Source organism: Phocoena sinus, chromosome 8 (assembly GCF_008692025.1).
Source record: "Phocoena sinus isolate mPhoSin1 chromosome 8, mPhoSin1.pri, whole genome shotgun sequence".
Taxonomy (NCBI): domain Eukaryota; kingdom Metazoa; phylum Chordata; class Mammalia; order Artiodactyla; family Phocoenidae; genus Phocoena; species Phocoena sinus.
The window spans coordinates 79,580,134-79,596,331 of record NC_045770.1 but is presented as its reverse complement, the minus strand read 5'-3'; the positions used below and the strand labels follow the sequence as shown (position 1 = coordinate 79,596,331).

The window sequence follows — 16,198 nt, the reverse complement described above, 5'->3', positions numbered from 1 at the left end:
TCTATTTTGCCTTAATTTATACTAGGTATATTAATGAATTTGCTTAGTGTTAAACTAAGCAAATTGAAGTAAAATATTTTTAAGAGTATCAGAAGAAATGTTGAGAGAACACTTTGCTGAAATTTAGAAGTGAGGTTTTATTCTATCTTAAGTCTGAACCATACTCACGGAAAACAAACTGTGAAATTTAAGAGGATACCATCAATGGATCTTATTTAAAAGCAAATTTAAAAAACTGCATGATTCCAGTTATAGCCAATTGCTCAAATGCAGTAGTCCTCCCTTTCTTCCCTTATCTGAGGTTTCACTTTCCGTAGTTTTAGTTGCCTGTAGTCAACCGCAGTCCAAAAATATTAAATGGAAAATTCTAGATATAAAAAATTCATGTTTTAAATTGCACACCCTTCTGAGTAGTGTGATGAAATCTTGCGCTGTTCTACTCTGAAACGAATTATCCCTTTGTGCAGTATATCCTGCCTGTTAGTCACTTAGTAGCTGCCTCTGACTATCTCAGTGCTTGTGTTCAAGGAACCCTTATTTTACTTAATAATGGCCCCAAAGCATGAGAATAGTGATGCTGGCAATTCAGATATTCTCATACTATGCCTAATTTATAAATTAAACTGTATGGGGAAAAAAAACATAGTATACATAGGGTTTGGTACTATCTACAGTTTCAGGAGTCCACTGGGGGTCTTGGGACATATCCCCTGTGGATAAGAAGGGTCTGTTGTGCTTAGAAATAATTCAGTATTCACAGTCATCAAGACTTCATTTTACAGATGGGAAAATAGAGGGCCTAATGAAATTTAAGTGAATACCTGACACATACAGCAAATTAGAACCCAAACCAGCACCCAGTTCCCCTTAATTTGAGATGTTTTTTGTTTTTGTTTTAAACTTCAGTATATGTTTGGAATCCCCATAACCAAAAGTAGAATACTATAATTACCCCTCCTCCCATGCCCTAGGCCCTTACTGCCCATACCCAACATCCAGCTTTGGCAGCTGTCAATAGCACATGGTAAATCTTGTTTCCCCTTCATCCCATTCACTCACCTTCTCTAATCCCTCTGCTCCTTGGATTATTTTGAAGCAAACCTAAAACTAATTGTTTCATCTGAAAATATTTCAATATGTCCAGGGATACATTGTTTTAAATTGTGTCATATATTGCAATAGGACTCACTGAAAATGATGTTATTTTTGAAACAAAGAGATTTTCAAGCAAGGATCACTCTTCACTTACACAAGTTTACAAAGCCAGCAAAAAATAGGAATTATCTCAAATATAACCTGAAAGTGAAAATAAATGAGTAGTAAGAAGTTACTAAGTTAATACCCTGAAACTTAAGGGGAGAGGCCCTCTTTCGAGCTTATTTATACATTTTATATAATGCAACCAAACTTGATTATGGTTTCTGTCCCAGTAATGAAAAGGCGCTGTAATAAAGGAGACCACAGTACTTGATTATGTTCAAGCACCAGCACCAGCGGCTCTTAGCCTCTTAGCTCCAGGATTGTTACAGCATAATGCAGTAGTTGGTCATGATGATGATTCTGAGGCGTCAAGGGCATAATTTGTTTAAAACATTTTAGATCCCATAGCAAGAGGTTACAGTGGAACAGTTTTGGAGTTTAAATGATACAAGTTACCATTTACCATTTTCTCTTGTCTGGTCCTGTGCTAGAAGCTTTGAGAATTAATAAAATATGACTGGGAGACAGATTATTTCCCTATTTTACAGAGGAGTAAGTCAGAACTTGGAAAGGCAAAACAGCTTGTTTAGGGAAAACTAGCAAATAAGAGGAAAACCACAGATTCAAATACAGGTCTCTTACATACTAAAACTTGGTGTTTTTTTTTCCTACTATGCTTCAGTAATGTGGGGTGATGTTTGTTGGGAATAGCTTCTCAAGTTTACCCCCGTATGAAGCCCTAAAGTGGCCCAGGGTGATGCTGTTGTTATTGATTCGAGAGATGCTCTCCTAAAAGGTTTTAACCAGATACACCAATATTGAGTAATTGGGATAGAGAATGAAAACTCAAGCCATTTTATTCCTCCATCAATTCTATCACTCATTTAAATTGCTCTAGTTTTCTTCCATTTTCATTGTTTTTACTGAAAATTTTAACAAAGCTTACATTCCATTTAAATAGTTTTAACCATGTCATATTTTATTAACCATAGCTTCTGTCTTCTGGATTGCCCTTAGTTACTATTATTTCTGCTGTAATTCTTTGGTGTCAAATTTTGCATATCTAAATTTCATTGAAGATTTCATATCACTGTTTGGTCAATGACAAATCCTGTGTGCTGTTTTAGCCATTGTCAGTTTTCATTGTGTGATATTTCTACAGCGATATGCATTATGAGCTGGATAAAGCCCATTTACTTAGAAGTGTACACAGTCTGTCAGCATGAATAAAGGAACCAGCTTTAGTATCTATCACCTCTTCCTTACTACCTTCATCCCCATCCCCAATCCCTGAGGAGAGTACTCCTTCTGAAGTCCCACAAAATGTTTTCATTCCTCACAAAATGCATATAACAGAATATTTTAACGGTATGACTCTTCACCACAAAAGAATGCGGAGCTTGTAACGGCAAGGCTTGTATTTTATATATCTCCAGTGCTTAGCACAGACCGTAGTACACTAGAGCCTTCAGAAAGGCCCCGATGTGCACATGCACTAAACAAACGAGTTCCTGTAAGATGCTAGGCAGACGAAGGGCTACCAGAAACAATGAAAGATTGTACCAAAAGTGCATTTTTAGATACACCTCTAAACTTGGATAAAGTTCGCCCCCCACCCCCTAAAATACGGCCGTGTGTGGCCGTGTGCTGAGAGAAGTCACGGCTGATCCTTGAAACCCTGACCTTGTAGTGATACGGAGTTAGTTTTCGCTCCTGCTTTCCCCCCACCCCCAAAATATCTGCCTTACTCAGTGATGGCACATTTCCTGTACCAAATGAACCACAGCAAACAAGGGACGGGCCCTCCAAGCTGTCAGCCGGGAGCGGGACCTTATCCGTGAGCGGAGCGCGCGGTTAAGTCAGAAGAAGCAGCGCAGGTCCAGGCCAGGGAAGAGGGAGGGCTGCCAAGAGACTGCAGGGCGCCGGAAGCCACCTTCTACAGGGCTGGACAAAGCCCAGGCGGCCTCCACGCGTCGCCATGGCAACGCAAAGTCAGCGCCCGCCCGGATTGGCCGCGCCGCCGCGCGCGGGGCCTGCTGGGAAAGCACGTCCCCGCCGCCGCAGCCCTGCCGGTTTGAACTTGGCGGGCTCCATGAGGGCTGTGGGGCGGTGGGGGCTTGTTTCGCCCCTTCCCGACTCCCGGTTCTTGGCCGACTGCAGGTCCAGGCCTCGGCCCTCCTCGGACTCCTTCTCCGTCCTCATGGCGGGCGCCCGGGGGCAGGGGCTAGAGGCGGTGGAGGTGTGCTCGCTGTCGCCGCCGCTGAGCTGCGGCTTTTCCACCATGTCGCTGTTGTCTCCCCTCGGCCACAAGAGCTTCCCGTTTGACGACGACGACGGTGACGGGGAGGAGGAAGTAGATGTGGACGAAGATGCTCATGACTCAGAGGCCAAGGTGGAGAGCCTGAGAGGAATGGAGTTACAGGGGTGCTCCAGGTAAACCCGAGGCCGCCGGCCGATACAGCCCCTCTCAAGATTTCTTAGACCTTTCTAAGTACTTTCCTCTGGCGGCCAAACACCCTCTTGTCTTCCCTCTCAAAGGCTGCACGGGCACCTGCATCCACAGGTGCTGCTGCTTTTGGCACATAGAGTCTGGGCCGGTTCTTACACGTGACTACAGATTTATCATCGTTCTTAATCCTTTTTCCTGAGAATGTGATGATTCCTACAGTCTCGCTCCCCAGAGAAACGCACCTAGTCTTAAACATAAAATTTTGCTACAATTTCAGGAGTTTTATGAAAACTCAGAAAACAGACTGGGGACACTAGAACTCTTGTCCAAACCCTTAACACCAAAATGTAGTTTACTGCACCTTAGTGACACCTGGAGCTATTTTGAAAACAGTCTGATTGTCAGTGAAGTATGTTGTAGTAAGCAGTATACTTTTTATGTCATAGATTAAGAGCTGAAGCTTGGAGGCTAGCAATGTCAACTTCAGCATCCAGAGACAATGTTGGGTCTGCTCTGAGCACTTAACAGTAGAAAAGAAGTCATTGAATCAGAGAATGTTAGAATCAAAGGGATTATTAAAGCCATCTTAATTTATTTATTTCTGCAGTTCATTCAGCAAACAGTTTGTGCCATATGGGGCCCATAAACAAGATAGGCAATTGTCTCTACTCTCATGGAATTAAAGCCTACATCTAGCCACTCATTTTACAGATAACAAAACTGGCTCAGGATACAAATAAAAAGTCTAATTCAAAGGCATACACCTAGTTATTAGCAAAGCTGGGCCTAGTCTCAAGGTATATTGCTCATGTTTTCTCTTCCCTATGCTACGTGCCTATTGTTGGGCATAAAGAAATAGGAGCAAAGGGCCTATCCCTGCAGGAATATCTTTTTCTGGGACAGACTTAGTGATGCAGGGCCATTCAGAGGTAGACTCATTATGTCATGTAAAGGAAGCATTTACGAGTTTCTGATTGTCAAGCTGCACAAGGCACAATACAGGAGATCTAAGACATACAGACAAAAGAACCCATGCTTTATGTGTAAGCAACCAGTTAAACCCCTTTGCTATAAGACATGCGTACACAGAGTGAGTAAATGGAATATGGAACCGTATGAAGTGACTCACATACACAGTTTCAACAGTGAGTCTCTTAAGAATGAGAAGTAAACATTAGTACTTTGGTAGGAATGGAGATCAGTAAGAGTGACCAAGCAAGCCACTTGTCCAGACTGGTTGTAACAACAAGAAAGTTTCAGGAGTCCGTTTTCACGTGGGCCTTTGTACAGATTCTTCAGGATCGAGTTGGTCTCAGTGATTTTTAAAATAAATTTTTAAAATAAATGATTTTAAAAATAATTTTAAAATAAAGTACCTTCTAAGCCTAATCAGCAGGACTAAGCAGTGTAGACAATTTAGCAGCCCAAGGAATGATGGCCATGAAAACTACAGCTCAGCTACTGAGACCTTGCATTAGCTTCCAAGAGCCAAAGCCCTGACCAAATGGAGCTCATTACAAGAGGAGCCAGTCATATTTATGTCAAACCAAAGCACGAATGAGCTGGTAACACCCCAGGGCCATAGCTGCCTTCCTAGCACAGTTCATCCCCTCTGAATCAAGGCAATAGGTAAGATGTGGTCTGGAGAGAATGCAGGAATTGTCAGGCCTGTGTGTGGCAAGTGTCAGATGCTTATTAGGTGTTCAATAAACATATGCTGAAGGAATGCCTATTTCCCACTTGCTAGAGAACAGATAGTTGTGGTGATTGTTTTCAAATGCTTCAGAAAACCCAGCACTTCTTTTCAGGAAAGAGAAGTGTTTAGAACATTTCCTTATTCCTCCTCCCTACCTCTCACCTTTAGTTGGTGCCTTGACAGTTTGGGGGTGATGGGATGAAGAGGGCAGGTGCCTGAGCTGTAGCGGTGAGCATCCTCTTGTGGACCAGAGTGTGGAATTTTATGCCTTTTTTTTTTGTTTCCATCCGTCACTTGCCACAGGGATCTGACTGTGGCAAAACTAATAGGGTGAGGCTTTCTTGGGATAGACTCAGGCATCAGCTGCACATGGGGTTGAGCTGCAGGTATTTTCGGTGTATAGAGCTGTGCTTAGAGGACGCACTGACCTTCAGGTGTGTTGGATAGCACTGTGCTAAAGCTCACAGGTGACTTCAGACAAGATAATGAGAAATGCTTTCCTGGAGTCTTTTATAATATGCATTGGGCCTGCTGTTCGTTCAGCTTTATCCTAGAAACCCATTAGGAAACCCGTGCCTTAATAAATGTCTTGGTCATAAACAGCTGCTTATCAAGCCTCTCTTGATTATGAGCAGAGCTGTAGTATACATGCCACACTTTTTGAATATATTTGTTAAAACTGATGAGGCAAGAAATGTAATATTTAAAGTGTCATTTTAAAAAGAAAACACTGATCTCACTGATTTCTTCTTTCAACAAACATTTCTTAGGAGCCTACTATATTCTAGGCCCTAAGCTAGACTCTTGAAATAAAAAATGAGTTAAGACATGTTTTCCGTCTGTTAGGAATTCATGGTTTCTGGCAGAGATGGACAAGTGACAGAAAGCCTAAGGCACTTAGTCCAGATTTTTTTGCAGAATGAGGCAATAAAGGTTAAAACCTGAGCTAAATCTTAAAGGGAGAGTAGGAATTAGCTATACTCCTCCTAGTAGTACTAACTGACATGTTCCAAACGCTTACTGAGTGCCCGGAACTGAGGTAAGTGCTGTAGTGTGGATCGTTCATGCCACAGTACCTGTGAGGTAGCCACTACTATTTTCTCCACTTAACAGATGAGAAACAGAGGCTTAAAGAGGTTTAAAAATGTACATAGCTAGGAAGCAGCAGGTAGAGATTCACCCAAATGTTTTACTCCCAAATCTAAACTCTTACTTTGGCCGTGTGTGGAGGTGGAGGAAAAGAATTTCAGAATTTTAAGCAAAGCTGCAGGGCACAAGGGCGTGGCATATTCATCAACGTGCCTAAGTTCAATAAGACTGAAACGTAGAGTCCAGATCAGCCATTGGTGGAAGAAGAGGTTGGAGGATAAGCAGGGCCGATTCATGGGTGTCAGGCTGTGGAGTGTGGATTTCATCCTATGGGCAGAGGAGCACTGAAGAATTTTGAGATGGGGAGTGACCTGTCGGAAGGATGCATTTGAAGGATGAATCTGGCAACGGTGGAGAATAGTTTGAAATGGAGGGAGAAAGGCCGGTTATGACCAGTCAGCAGTTGCGAGGTTGTAGAAGAGAAGAATGGCTTGAGAAAACTGAAAGAAGTAAAATAGACAGGATGGGGTGATTATATGGGTGTGGGACCTAGAGGTACCAAATGTGGACGGGAAGCAGGTGTCAAAGATCTGGCTTCTGGCTTGGCTAACTGGGTGGGTGTTGGTACTCTTCCCCGAGGTAGGGTTATAAGAGGAGGAGTAAGATTCTTCTTGATGGGGAGGGTAGTGAGTGGGTGGTAGATGATTCGACTTGTTTTAGACTGGTTGCGTTTGGTATTTAAGTGGAGCTGTCTGTTGGATGGTTGAAAATGAAAGTTTGGAGCTGAAGAGCAAGGTTTAGCCTGGAATGCCTGATCCAGGCCTCATCAGCACCTAGTGACAGTGGAAGCTACGGGAGGGTAAGGTGGTGCTCTGCAAGACTGACAAGGAAAGATATAGGAAATAAATGACACATCAACAGTGTCCCTTTCCCACTAGAATACAAATTCCATAATGACATGGATGAATGAAGAAACAGAAAAAAACAAGTAAATGGAAGCTACAAGGCAGAAAAAGCTGAGCATGGCAGTGGACGAGGCAATTGGTTGCCTGAAGCAGGAATGTTAGCGACAAAGAGGGGCTGAGTCTATAATAATGTAGTGTTTTGAGCTGCCTGGGGTCCTGAACAAGCTTTCTTTCCATGCGTGCTCATGGTTCAGCTGTTCCTGCTTTATGGGGCTTGTGTATCTGGCAAGGCCCTGTGTTCTTTACGTATGTATGTTCTCACAGTACTTCTCCTCCCCTCTTCTTTTGAGCTTGAGTGAGTGCTTACTTTTCCACATACCCAGAAGAGACAGACTGACAGAGGTTCGTGGTGAAGACTATGGTAGGAGGTAACCCAACTCTGGGGAGCTGTGGACACCCTATCTGAGAACTGGCAAAAGGGAGTCCACCAAAACATGAAAGAATACAAGGACCATATATTTTTGATACCTTTTTATTTCAAAACAATTTCAAACTTACAGAAAAGTTGAGAGTGTAAAGAACTCTGTCTGCCCTTCACACCAAAACCTTAATTGTTACCACATTAGTTTTACCATCCTCGCTGTGTAGGTATGTATTCTTCCCTTCGTGAAGTATTTAAAGGAGGAAAAGGGAAAAGTCTGCTTCAGGATCTGGTTAGAAACATGTGTTGTAATTAGTAGTCCAGATATAAGATTTTTAAGAATAAAAAAAATTGTTGTAATTGAGGCAAATGGACTGGGTGTGATTTTAGAACATGAGAGAATTCAAAGGCAGTCTGAAGGGTAAACTAATTCAGACATTGGACTTTCTGTTCATGGTTTTTCAAGTGTATATTTATATATGATTAATTCAGCATATTTATATATAAAAATCACAGTATTGTAAATATGTTGTGGAATTCTGCTTTCATTGTACAGCTAAGTGAATTTGACTGCTAAGCCAAAGAGTTTTGAGTACAAGTGCTGTAGTATCCTCTCTTTTGCAATAGTGTGGTTGGATCCGAAGATAACCAAGAAGAACAGAAACAGGTGCAGTTACCAGAAAGCAGCCTGACACCGTGGGAAGTGTGGTTTGTTGGCAAAGAAAAAGTAGAACGTGACCGTCTGCAACGGAAGGCTCTAGAGGTAAAACTAGACAGTATTCTTTCTATTTAATCCATGAGCTCACAAAGTAGAGCTGCTGTCGAAATTAAAATGTTATTGTTATTATCCCTCACAACAGACTTTTTGCATTTTCTTGTATCAATTTGCTATATTGATGTTAATAACTTACTGGAGAAATAATACATGTTCATTATAAGAACATTTGGAAGATACAGCTGAGCATAATTAGGAAAATGAAAATCTCTAATCTTGTCCCCTGGAGATAATTATTGTTTGTTTTTGTGGTTTTAAAAAAATTTTATTTATTTATTTATTTTTGGCTGCAATGAGTCTTGGTTGCTGCACTTGGGCTTTTTCTAGTCGTGGTAAGCGGGGGCTACTCTTTGTTGTGGTGCGCGGGCTTCTCATTGCAGTGGCTTCTCTTGTTGCGGATGGAGCATGGATTCTAGGCGCGCGGGCTTCAGTAGTTGTGGCATGCAGGCTCTAGAGCGCAGGCTCAGTAGTTGCGGCACACGGGCTTAGTTGCTCCACGGCATGTGGGATCTTTCCAGACCAGGGCTCGAACCTGTGTTCCCTGCATTGGCAGGCAGACTCCCAACCACTGTGCCACCAGGGAATTCCCCATAACTATTGTTAATATTATGGCATATAGCCTTCCACATTTTCTTCTATGTAAATTTTAAAAAACGTGCAAATGTATATTCATATAGTGTCACCATATGTACATTTAACTAAAGTCAGCTGCATATACTTGGTAAAATTTTTAAGAGAAATAAAAATTGAAGTAGAGGCTGGAAATCTATCCCCATATGACTCAGAGCATGTGCCCCAGAGTGAGTTTGTGCTGGGAGATGGGAATCTTCTGGGCTTTCAGGTTGTTTTCAGTTTCTCTTTGCCTCCCTGCCTCACTTGTGGACATTTTTGTATTCGTAATTCTCTCTGAACTCTGTCCAAACTCAAAAAATAGTTTGAGATACATTTTCACATGAATCCGTCATTCTTTGAACTCTTATCATTTGCTGTTTAGAACCTAGCAGCCAAATAGATTTGGATAGTTTGGCATCCTCCAGTATGTAGACCAACTGAATTCTCTCTATCCAGACACAGAAACCAGGTAGATTTGAGTGGTGAGGGATATGTCTTGTTTTTAATAAATAGGATCACTCTTTTGTAACCTGCTTTTTTCTGCTTATTGCATTATTAATGTTTCTGTATCATTAAATATTTTTATAGCATCATTTAAAAATGGCTAAGATTATTAAAATATATTTAGAATGTATTGAATATATAATAGAATATAGTTAACCAGTTCACTATTGTTGCATATTTAAGTTTATTCTAATTTATTACTCTCCCTGTTACTGTAAAATCCTTGGAATTGAAACTTCGCCCTCCATGATCTTCTTGGAGTAAATTTTCCATTTCAGTTTTGAAACTAGTTGTTCTTTCCATGATGGCTTTCTAGCCAGGTAGGCAGTCGTGGCATGATTCAAATGATTGTAGAAGCCAGTACATTCTGCAGTTTCCTTATTGCAGTATACTTTGTATTCTAAGTACAAATTTATTCCTGGAAAAGTACACAGTAGTATTTGTTTCTGCTCAGAAGGGCACAGGACTTGAGAAAGACCTTATGGTTTGATGTCAGGCAGGCTTATTTAAACTTTTACACTTCCATTTCCTCATCTCTACAGTAAGGATAAAATAATGCTATCTGGTCACAGGGTTTTTTAGAGCAGCGGTCCCCAGCCTTTTTGGCACCAGGGACCAGTTTCATGGAAGACAGTTTTTCCACGGATTTGGGGAGGGGGGGATGGTTCAGGAGGTAATGCGAGCGATGGGGAGCGGCAGATGAAGCTTTGCTCACTTGCCCACCACTTACCTCCTGCTGTGCGGCCCAGTTCCTAACAGGCTGCAGACCAGTACTAGTCCACAGCCTGGGGGTTGGGGAACCCCTGTTTTAGAGGATTAAATGAGACAAATTATAAAGATGGCTGGTGTTTTTATTGGTATTGTTATTGATATCATTGCTAGTCACAGTCTTTTTCTTTCTCTTTTATTGAATTATGGTTGATTTACAATGTTGTATTAGTTTCAGATGTATAGCAAGCTGATTCAGTTTTATATATACATATGCACACACATATATACACATTTTCAGATTCTTTTCCATTATAGGTTATTACAAGATATTGAATATAGTTACCTGTGCTATAGAGTAAATCCTTGTTGCTTATGTACTTTATATACAGTAGTGTGTATCTGTTAATCCCCAACTCCTAATTTTTCCCTCCCCCATCTTTCCCCTTTGGTAACCATAAGTTTGTTTTCTATGTCTGTGAGTCTATTTCTGCTTTGTAAATACATTCATTTGTATCATTTTTTTAGATTCCACATATAAGTGATATCATATGATATTTGTCTTTCTCAGTCTGACTTCACTTAGTGTGATAATTTCTAGGTCCATCCATGTTGCTACAAATGGCATTATTTCATTTATTTTTATGGCTGAGTAATATTCCATTGTGTGTGTGTATACACGTGTGTGTGTGTGTGTGTGTGTGTATGTATGTATGTGTATATATATATATCCCACATCTTTTTTATCCATTCATCTGTTGATGAACATTTAGGTTGCTTCCATGTCTTGGCTGTTTGAAATAGTGGTGCTGTGAACATTGGGATGCATGTATCTTTTCAAATTAGAGTTTTCATCTGTTCTGAATATATACCCAGGAGTGGAATTGTTGGATCATACGGTAACTCAATTTTTAATTTTTTAAGGAACCTCCATACTGTTCTCCCTAATGGGTACACCAATTTATATTCCTACCAACAGTGTGGGAAGGTTCCCTTTCCTCCTCACCCTCTCCAGCATTTATTATTTGTAGATTTTTTGATGGTGGCCATTCTGACCAGCGTGAGATGATACTTTATTGTAGTTTTGATTTGCATTTCTCTGTAATTAGCTATGATGAGCATCTTTTCGTGTGCCTGTGGGTCATCTGTATGTCTTTGGAGAAATGTCTATTTACGTTTTCTGCCTATTTTTTGATTCTGTTGTTTCTTTTTTTTGATAATAAGCTGTATGAGCTTTTTGTATATTTTGGAAATTAATCCCTTGTTCGTTGTATCATTTGCAAATATTTTCTCCCATTCCGTAGGTTGTCTTTTCATTTTGTTTATGGTTTCCTTTGCTGTGTACATAAGCTTTTAAGTTTAATTAGGTCCCATTTATTTGTTTTTGCTTTTATTTCCATTACTATAAAAGACAGATCCAAAAAAGTATTGCTGCAGTTTATGTCAAAGAGTGTTCTGCCTATGTTTTCCTCTAAGAGTTTTATAGTATCTGGCTTTACATTTCGGGCTTTAATCCTTTTTGAGTTTATTTTTGTATATGGTGTTAGAGAACGGTCTAATATTATTCATTTACCTGTAGCTATCCAGTTTTCCCAGCACCACTTATTGAAGAGACTGTCTTTTCTCCATTGTATATTCTTGCTTGTTTTGTCAAAGCTTAATTGACCATAGGTGCGTGGGTTTATTTCTGGGCTTTCTATCCTGTTCCATTGAACTATATTTCTGCTTTTTGCACCAATACTATACTGTTTTGATTACTGTAGCTTTGTAGTATAGCCTGAAGTCAGGGAGCCAGATTTCCTCTTGCACTGTTTTTCTTTCTCAGGACTGCTATTGGGGTCTTTTGGCTATTTGGGGTCTTTTATATTTCCTTACAAATTTTAAGATTCTTTTGTTCTAGTTCTATGAAAAATGCCATTGGTAATTTGGTAGGGTTTACATTGAATCTGTAGATTGCCTTGGATAGTGTAGTCATTTAGACAATATTGATTCTTCCAACCCAGGAACATGGTATATCTTTCCACATGTGTGTGTCATGTTCGGTTTCTTTCATCAGGGTCTTATAGTTTACTGAGTACAGGTCTTTTGGCTCCTTAGGTAGGTTTATTCCTAGGTATTTTATTCTTTTTGATGTGATGGTAAATGGAATTGTTTCCTTAATTTCTCTTTCTGCTCTTTCATTGTTAGTGTATAGACATGCAGCAGATTTCTGTGTATTAATTTTGTATCCTGCAATTTACTGAATTCATTGATGAGCTCTAGTAGATTTCTGGTAGCATCATTAGGATTTTCTATGTGTAGTATTATGTCATCTGCAAACAGTAACAGGATTACTTCTTCTTTTCCAATTTGGATTCCTCTTATTTCTTTTTCTTCTCTGATTGCTGTGGTTGGGACTTCCAGAACTATGCTGAATAAAAGTGGCAACGTGGACATCCTTGTCTTGTTCCTAAATCCTAGAAAAAATGCTTTCAGCTTTTCACCATTGAGTATGATGTTAGCTGTGGGTTTATCATATATGGCCTTTAGTTTCTTGAGGTAGGTTCCCTCTAAGCCCACTTTCTGAAGAGTTTTTTTTTTGTGTGTATTTTTTTTTACATCTTTTTAAGAGTATAATTGCTTTACAATGGTGTGCTAGTTTCTGCTTTATAACAAAGTGAATCAGTTATACATATACATATGTTCCCATCTCTCTTCCTTCTTGCGTCTCCCTCCCTCCCACCCTCCCTATCCCACCCCTCTAGGTGGTCACAAAGCACCGAGCTGATCTCCCTGTGCTATGCGGCTGCTTCCCACTAGCTATCTATTGTACGGTTGGTAGTGTATATATGTCCATGCTACTCTCTCGCTTTGTCACAGCTTACCGTTCCCCCTCCCCATATCCTCAAGTCCATTCTCTAGTAGGTCTGTGTCTTTATTCCTGTCTTACCCCTAGGTTCTTCATGACATTTTTTTTTTTCTTAAATTCCATATATATATGTTAGCATATGGTATTTGTCTTTCTCTTTCTGACTTACTTCACTCTGTGTGACAGACTCTGGGTCCATCCACCTCATTACAAATAGCTGAATTTCGTTTCTTTTTATAGCTGAGTAATATTCCATTGTATATATGTGCCACATCTTCTTTATCCATTCATCCGATGATGGACGCTTAGGTTGTTTCCATGTCCTAGCTATTGTAATTAGAGCTGCAATGAACATTTTGGTATATGACTTTTTTTGAATTATGGTTTTCTCAGGGTATATGCCCAGTAGTGGGATTGCTGGGTCATATGGTAGTTGTATTTGTAGTTTTTTAAGGAACCTCCATACTCTTCTCCATAGTGGCTGTACCAATTCACATTCCCACCAGCAGTGCAAGAGTGTTCCCTTTTCTCCCCATCCTCTCCAGCATTTATTCTTTCTAGATTTTTTGATGATGGTCATTCTGACCAGTGTGAGATGATATCTCATTGTAGTTTTGATTTGCATTTCTCTAATGTTTAGTGATGCTGAGCATTCTTTCATGTGTTTGTTGGCAGTCTGTATATCTTCTTTGGAGAAATGTCTATTTAGGTCTTCTGCCCATTTTTGGATTGGGTTGTTTGTTTTTTTGTTATTGAGCTGCATGAGCTACTTATAAATTTTGAAGATTAATCCTTTGTCAGTTGCTTCACTTGCAAATATTTTCTCCCATTCTGAGGGTTGTCTGTTGGTCTTGTTTATGGTTTCCTTTGCTGTGCAAAAGCTTTGAAGTTTCATTAGGTCCCACTTGTTTATTTTTATTTCCATTTCTCTGGGAGGTGGGTCAAAAATGATCTTGCTGTGATTTATGTCATAGAGCGTTCTGCCTGTGTTTTCCTCTAAGAGTTTGATAGTTTCTGGCCTTACATTTAGGTCTTTAATCCATTTTGAGCTTGTTTTTGTGTATGGTATTAGGGAATGATCTAATCTCATACTTTTACATGTACCTGTCCAGTTTTCCCAGCACCACTTATTGAAGAGGCTGTCCTTTCTCCACTGTACATTCCTGCCTCCTTTATCAAAGATAAGGTGACTATATGTGCGTGGGTTTATCTCTGGGCTTTCTATCCTGTTCCATTAATCTATATTTCTGTTTTTGTGCCGGTACCATACTGTCTTGATTACTGTAGCTTTGTAGTATAGTCTGAAGTCAGGGAGCCTGATTCCTCCAGCTCCGTTTTTCGTTCTCAAGATTGCTTTGGCTATTCGGGGTCTTTTGTGTTTCCATACAAATTGCGAAATTTTTTGTTCTAGTTCTGTGAAAAATGCCAGTGGTAGTTTGATAGGGATTGCATTGAATCTGTAGATTGCTTTGGGTAGTAGAGTCATTTTCACAATGTTGATTCTTCCAATCCAAGAACATGGTATATCTCTCCATCTATTTGTATCATCTTTAATTTCTTTCATCAGTGTCTTATAATTTTCTGCATACAGGTCTTTTGTCTCCTTAGGTAGGTTTATTCCTAGATATTTTATTCTTTTTGTTGCAATGGTAAATGAGAGTGTTTTCTTGATTTCACTTTCAGGTTTTTCATCATTAGTGTATAGGAATGCCAGACATTTCTGTGCATTAATTTTGTATCCTGCTACTTTACCAAATTCATTGATTCGCTCTAGTAGTTTTCTGGTGGCGTGTTTAGGATTCTGTATGTATAGTATCATGTCATCTGCAAAGAGTGAAAGCTTTACTTCTTCTTTTCCGATTGGGATTCCTTTTCTTCTCTGATTGCTGTGGCTAAAACTTCCAAAACTATGTTGAATAAGAGTGGTGAGAGTGGGCAACCTTGTCTTGTTCCCAATCTTAGTGGAAATGTTTTCAGTTTTTCACCATTGAGGACGATGTTGGCTGTGGGTTTGTCATATATGACCTTTATTATGCTGAGGAAAGTTCCCTCTATGCCTACTTTCTGCAGGGTTTTTATCATAAATGGGTGTTGAATATTGTTGAAAGCTTTCTCTGCATCTATTGAGATGATCATATGGTTTTTCTCCTTCAGTTTGTTAATAGGTGTATCACGTTGATTGATTTGCGTATATTGAAGAATCCTTGCATTCCTGGAATAAACCCCACTTTATCATGGTGTATGATCATTTTTATGTGCTGTTGGATTCTGTTTGCTAGTATTTAGTTGAGGATTTTTGCATCTATGTTCATCAGTGGTATGGGCCTATAGTTCTCTTTCTTTGTCACATCCTTGTCTGGTTTTGGTATCAGGGTGATGGTGGCCTCGTAGAATGAGTTTGGGAGTGTTCCTCCCTCTGCTATATTTTGGAAGAGTTTGAGAAGGATAAGTGTTAGCTCTTCTCTAAATGTTTGATAGAATTCGCCTGTGAAGCCATCTGGTCCTGGGCTTTTGTTTGTTGGAAGATTTTTAATCACAGTTTCAATTTCAGTGCTTGTGATTGGTCTGTTCATATTTTCTGTTTCTTCCTGATTCAGTCTTGGCAGGTTATGCTTTTCTAAGAATTTGTCCATTTCTTCCAGGTTGTCCATTTTATTGGCATTGAGTTGCTTGTAGTAATCTCTCATGATCTTTTGTATTTCTGCAGTGTCAGTTATTACTTCTCCTTTTTCATTTCTAATTCTATTGATTTGAGTCTTTCCCCTTTTTTTCTTGATGAGTCTGGCTAATGGTTTATCAATTTTGTTTATCTTCTCAAAGAACCAGCTTTTAATTTTATTGATCTTTGCTATCGTTTCCTTCATTTCTTTTTCATTTATTTCTGATCTGATTTTTATGATTTCTTCCACTAACTTTGGGTCTTTTTTGTTTTTCTTTCTCTAATTGCTTTAGGTGCAAGGTTAGGTTGTTTATTTGAGATGTTTCCTGTTT

The 16,198-nt window shown here is 39.7% G+C and overlaps 1 protein-coding gene across 1 annotated transcript in view; it reads left to right on the top strand.

The window, feature by feature from the left end:
* Window positions 1–3,249: 3,249 nt before the first annotated feature.
* CCDC34 (coiled-coil domain containing 34) overlaps window positions 3,250–16,198 on the top strand; it is a 53,834-nt gene continuing 40,885 nt past the window's right edge. Inside the window, exons 1-2 of the mRNA XM_032641581.1 lie at window positions 3,250–3,633; window positions 8,388–8,523. Coding sequence (XP_032497472.1) covers window positions 3,293–3,633; window positions 8,388–8,523 — 477 coding nt within the window. The 5' untranslated portion in view covers window positions 3,250–3,292. The remainder of the gene's footprint in view (window positions 3,634–8,387; window positions 8,524–16,198) is intronic.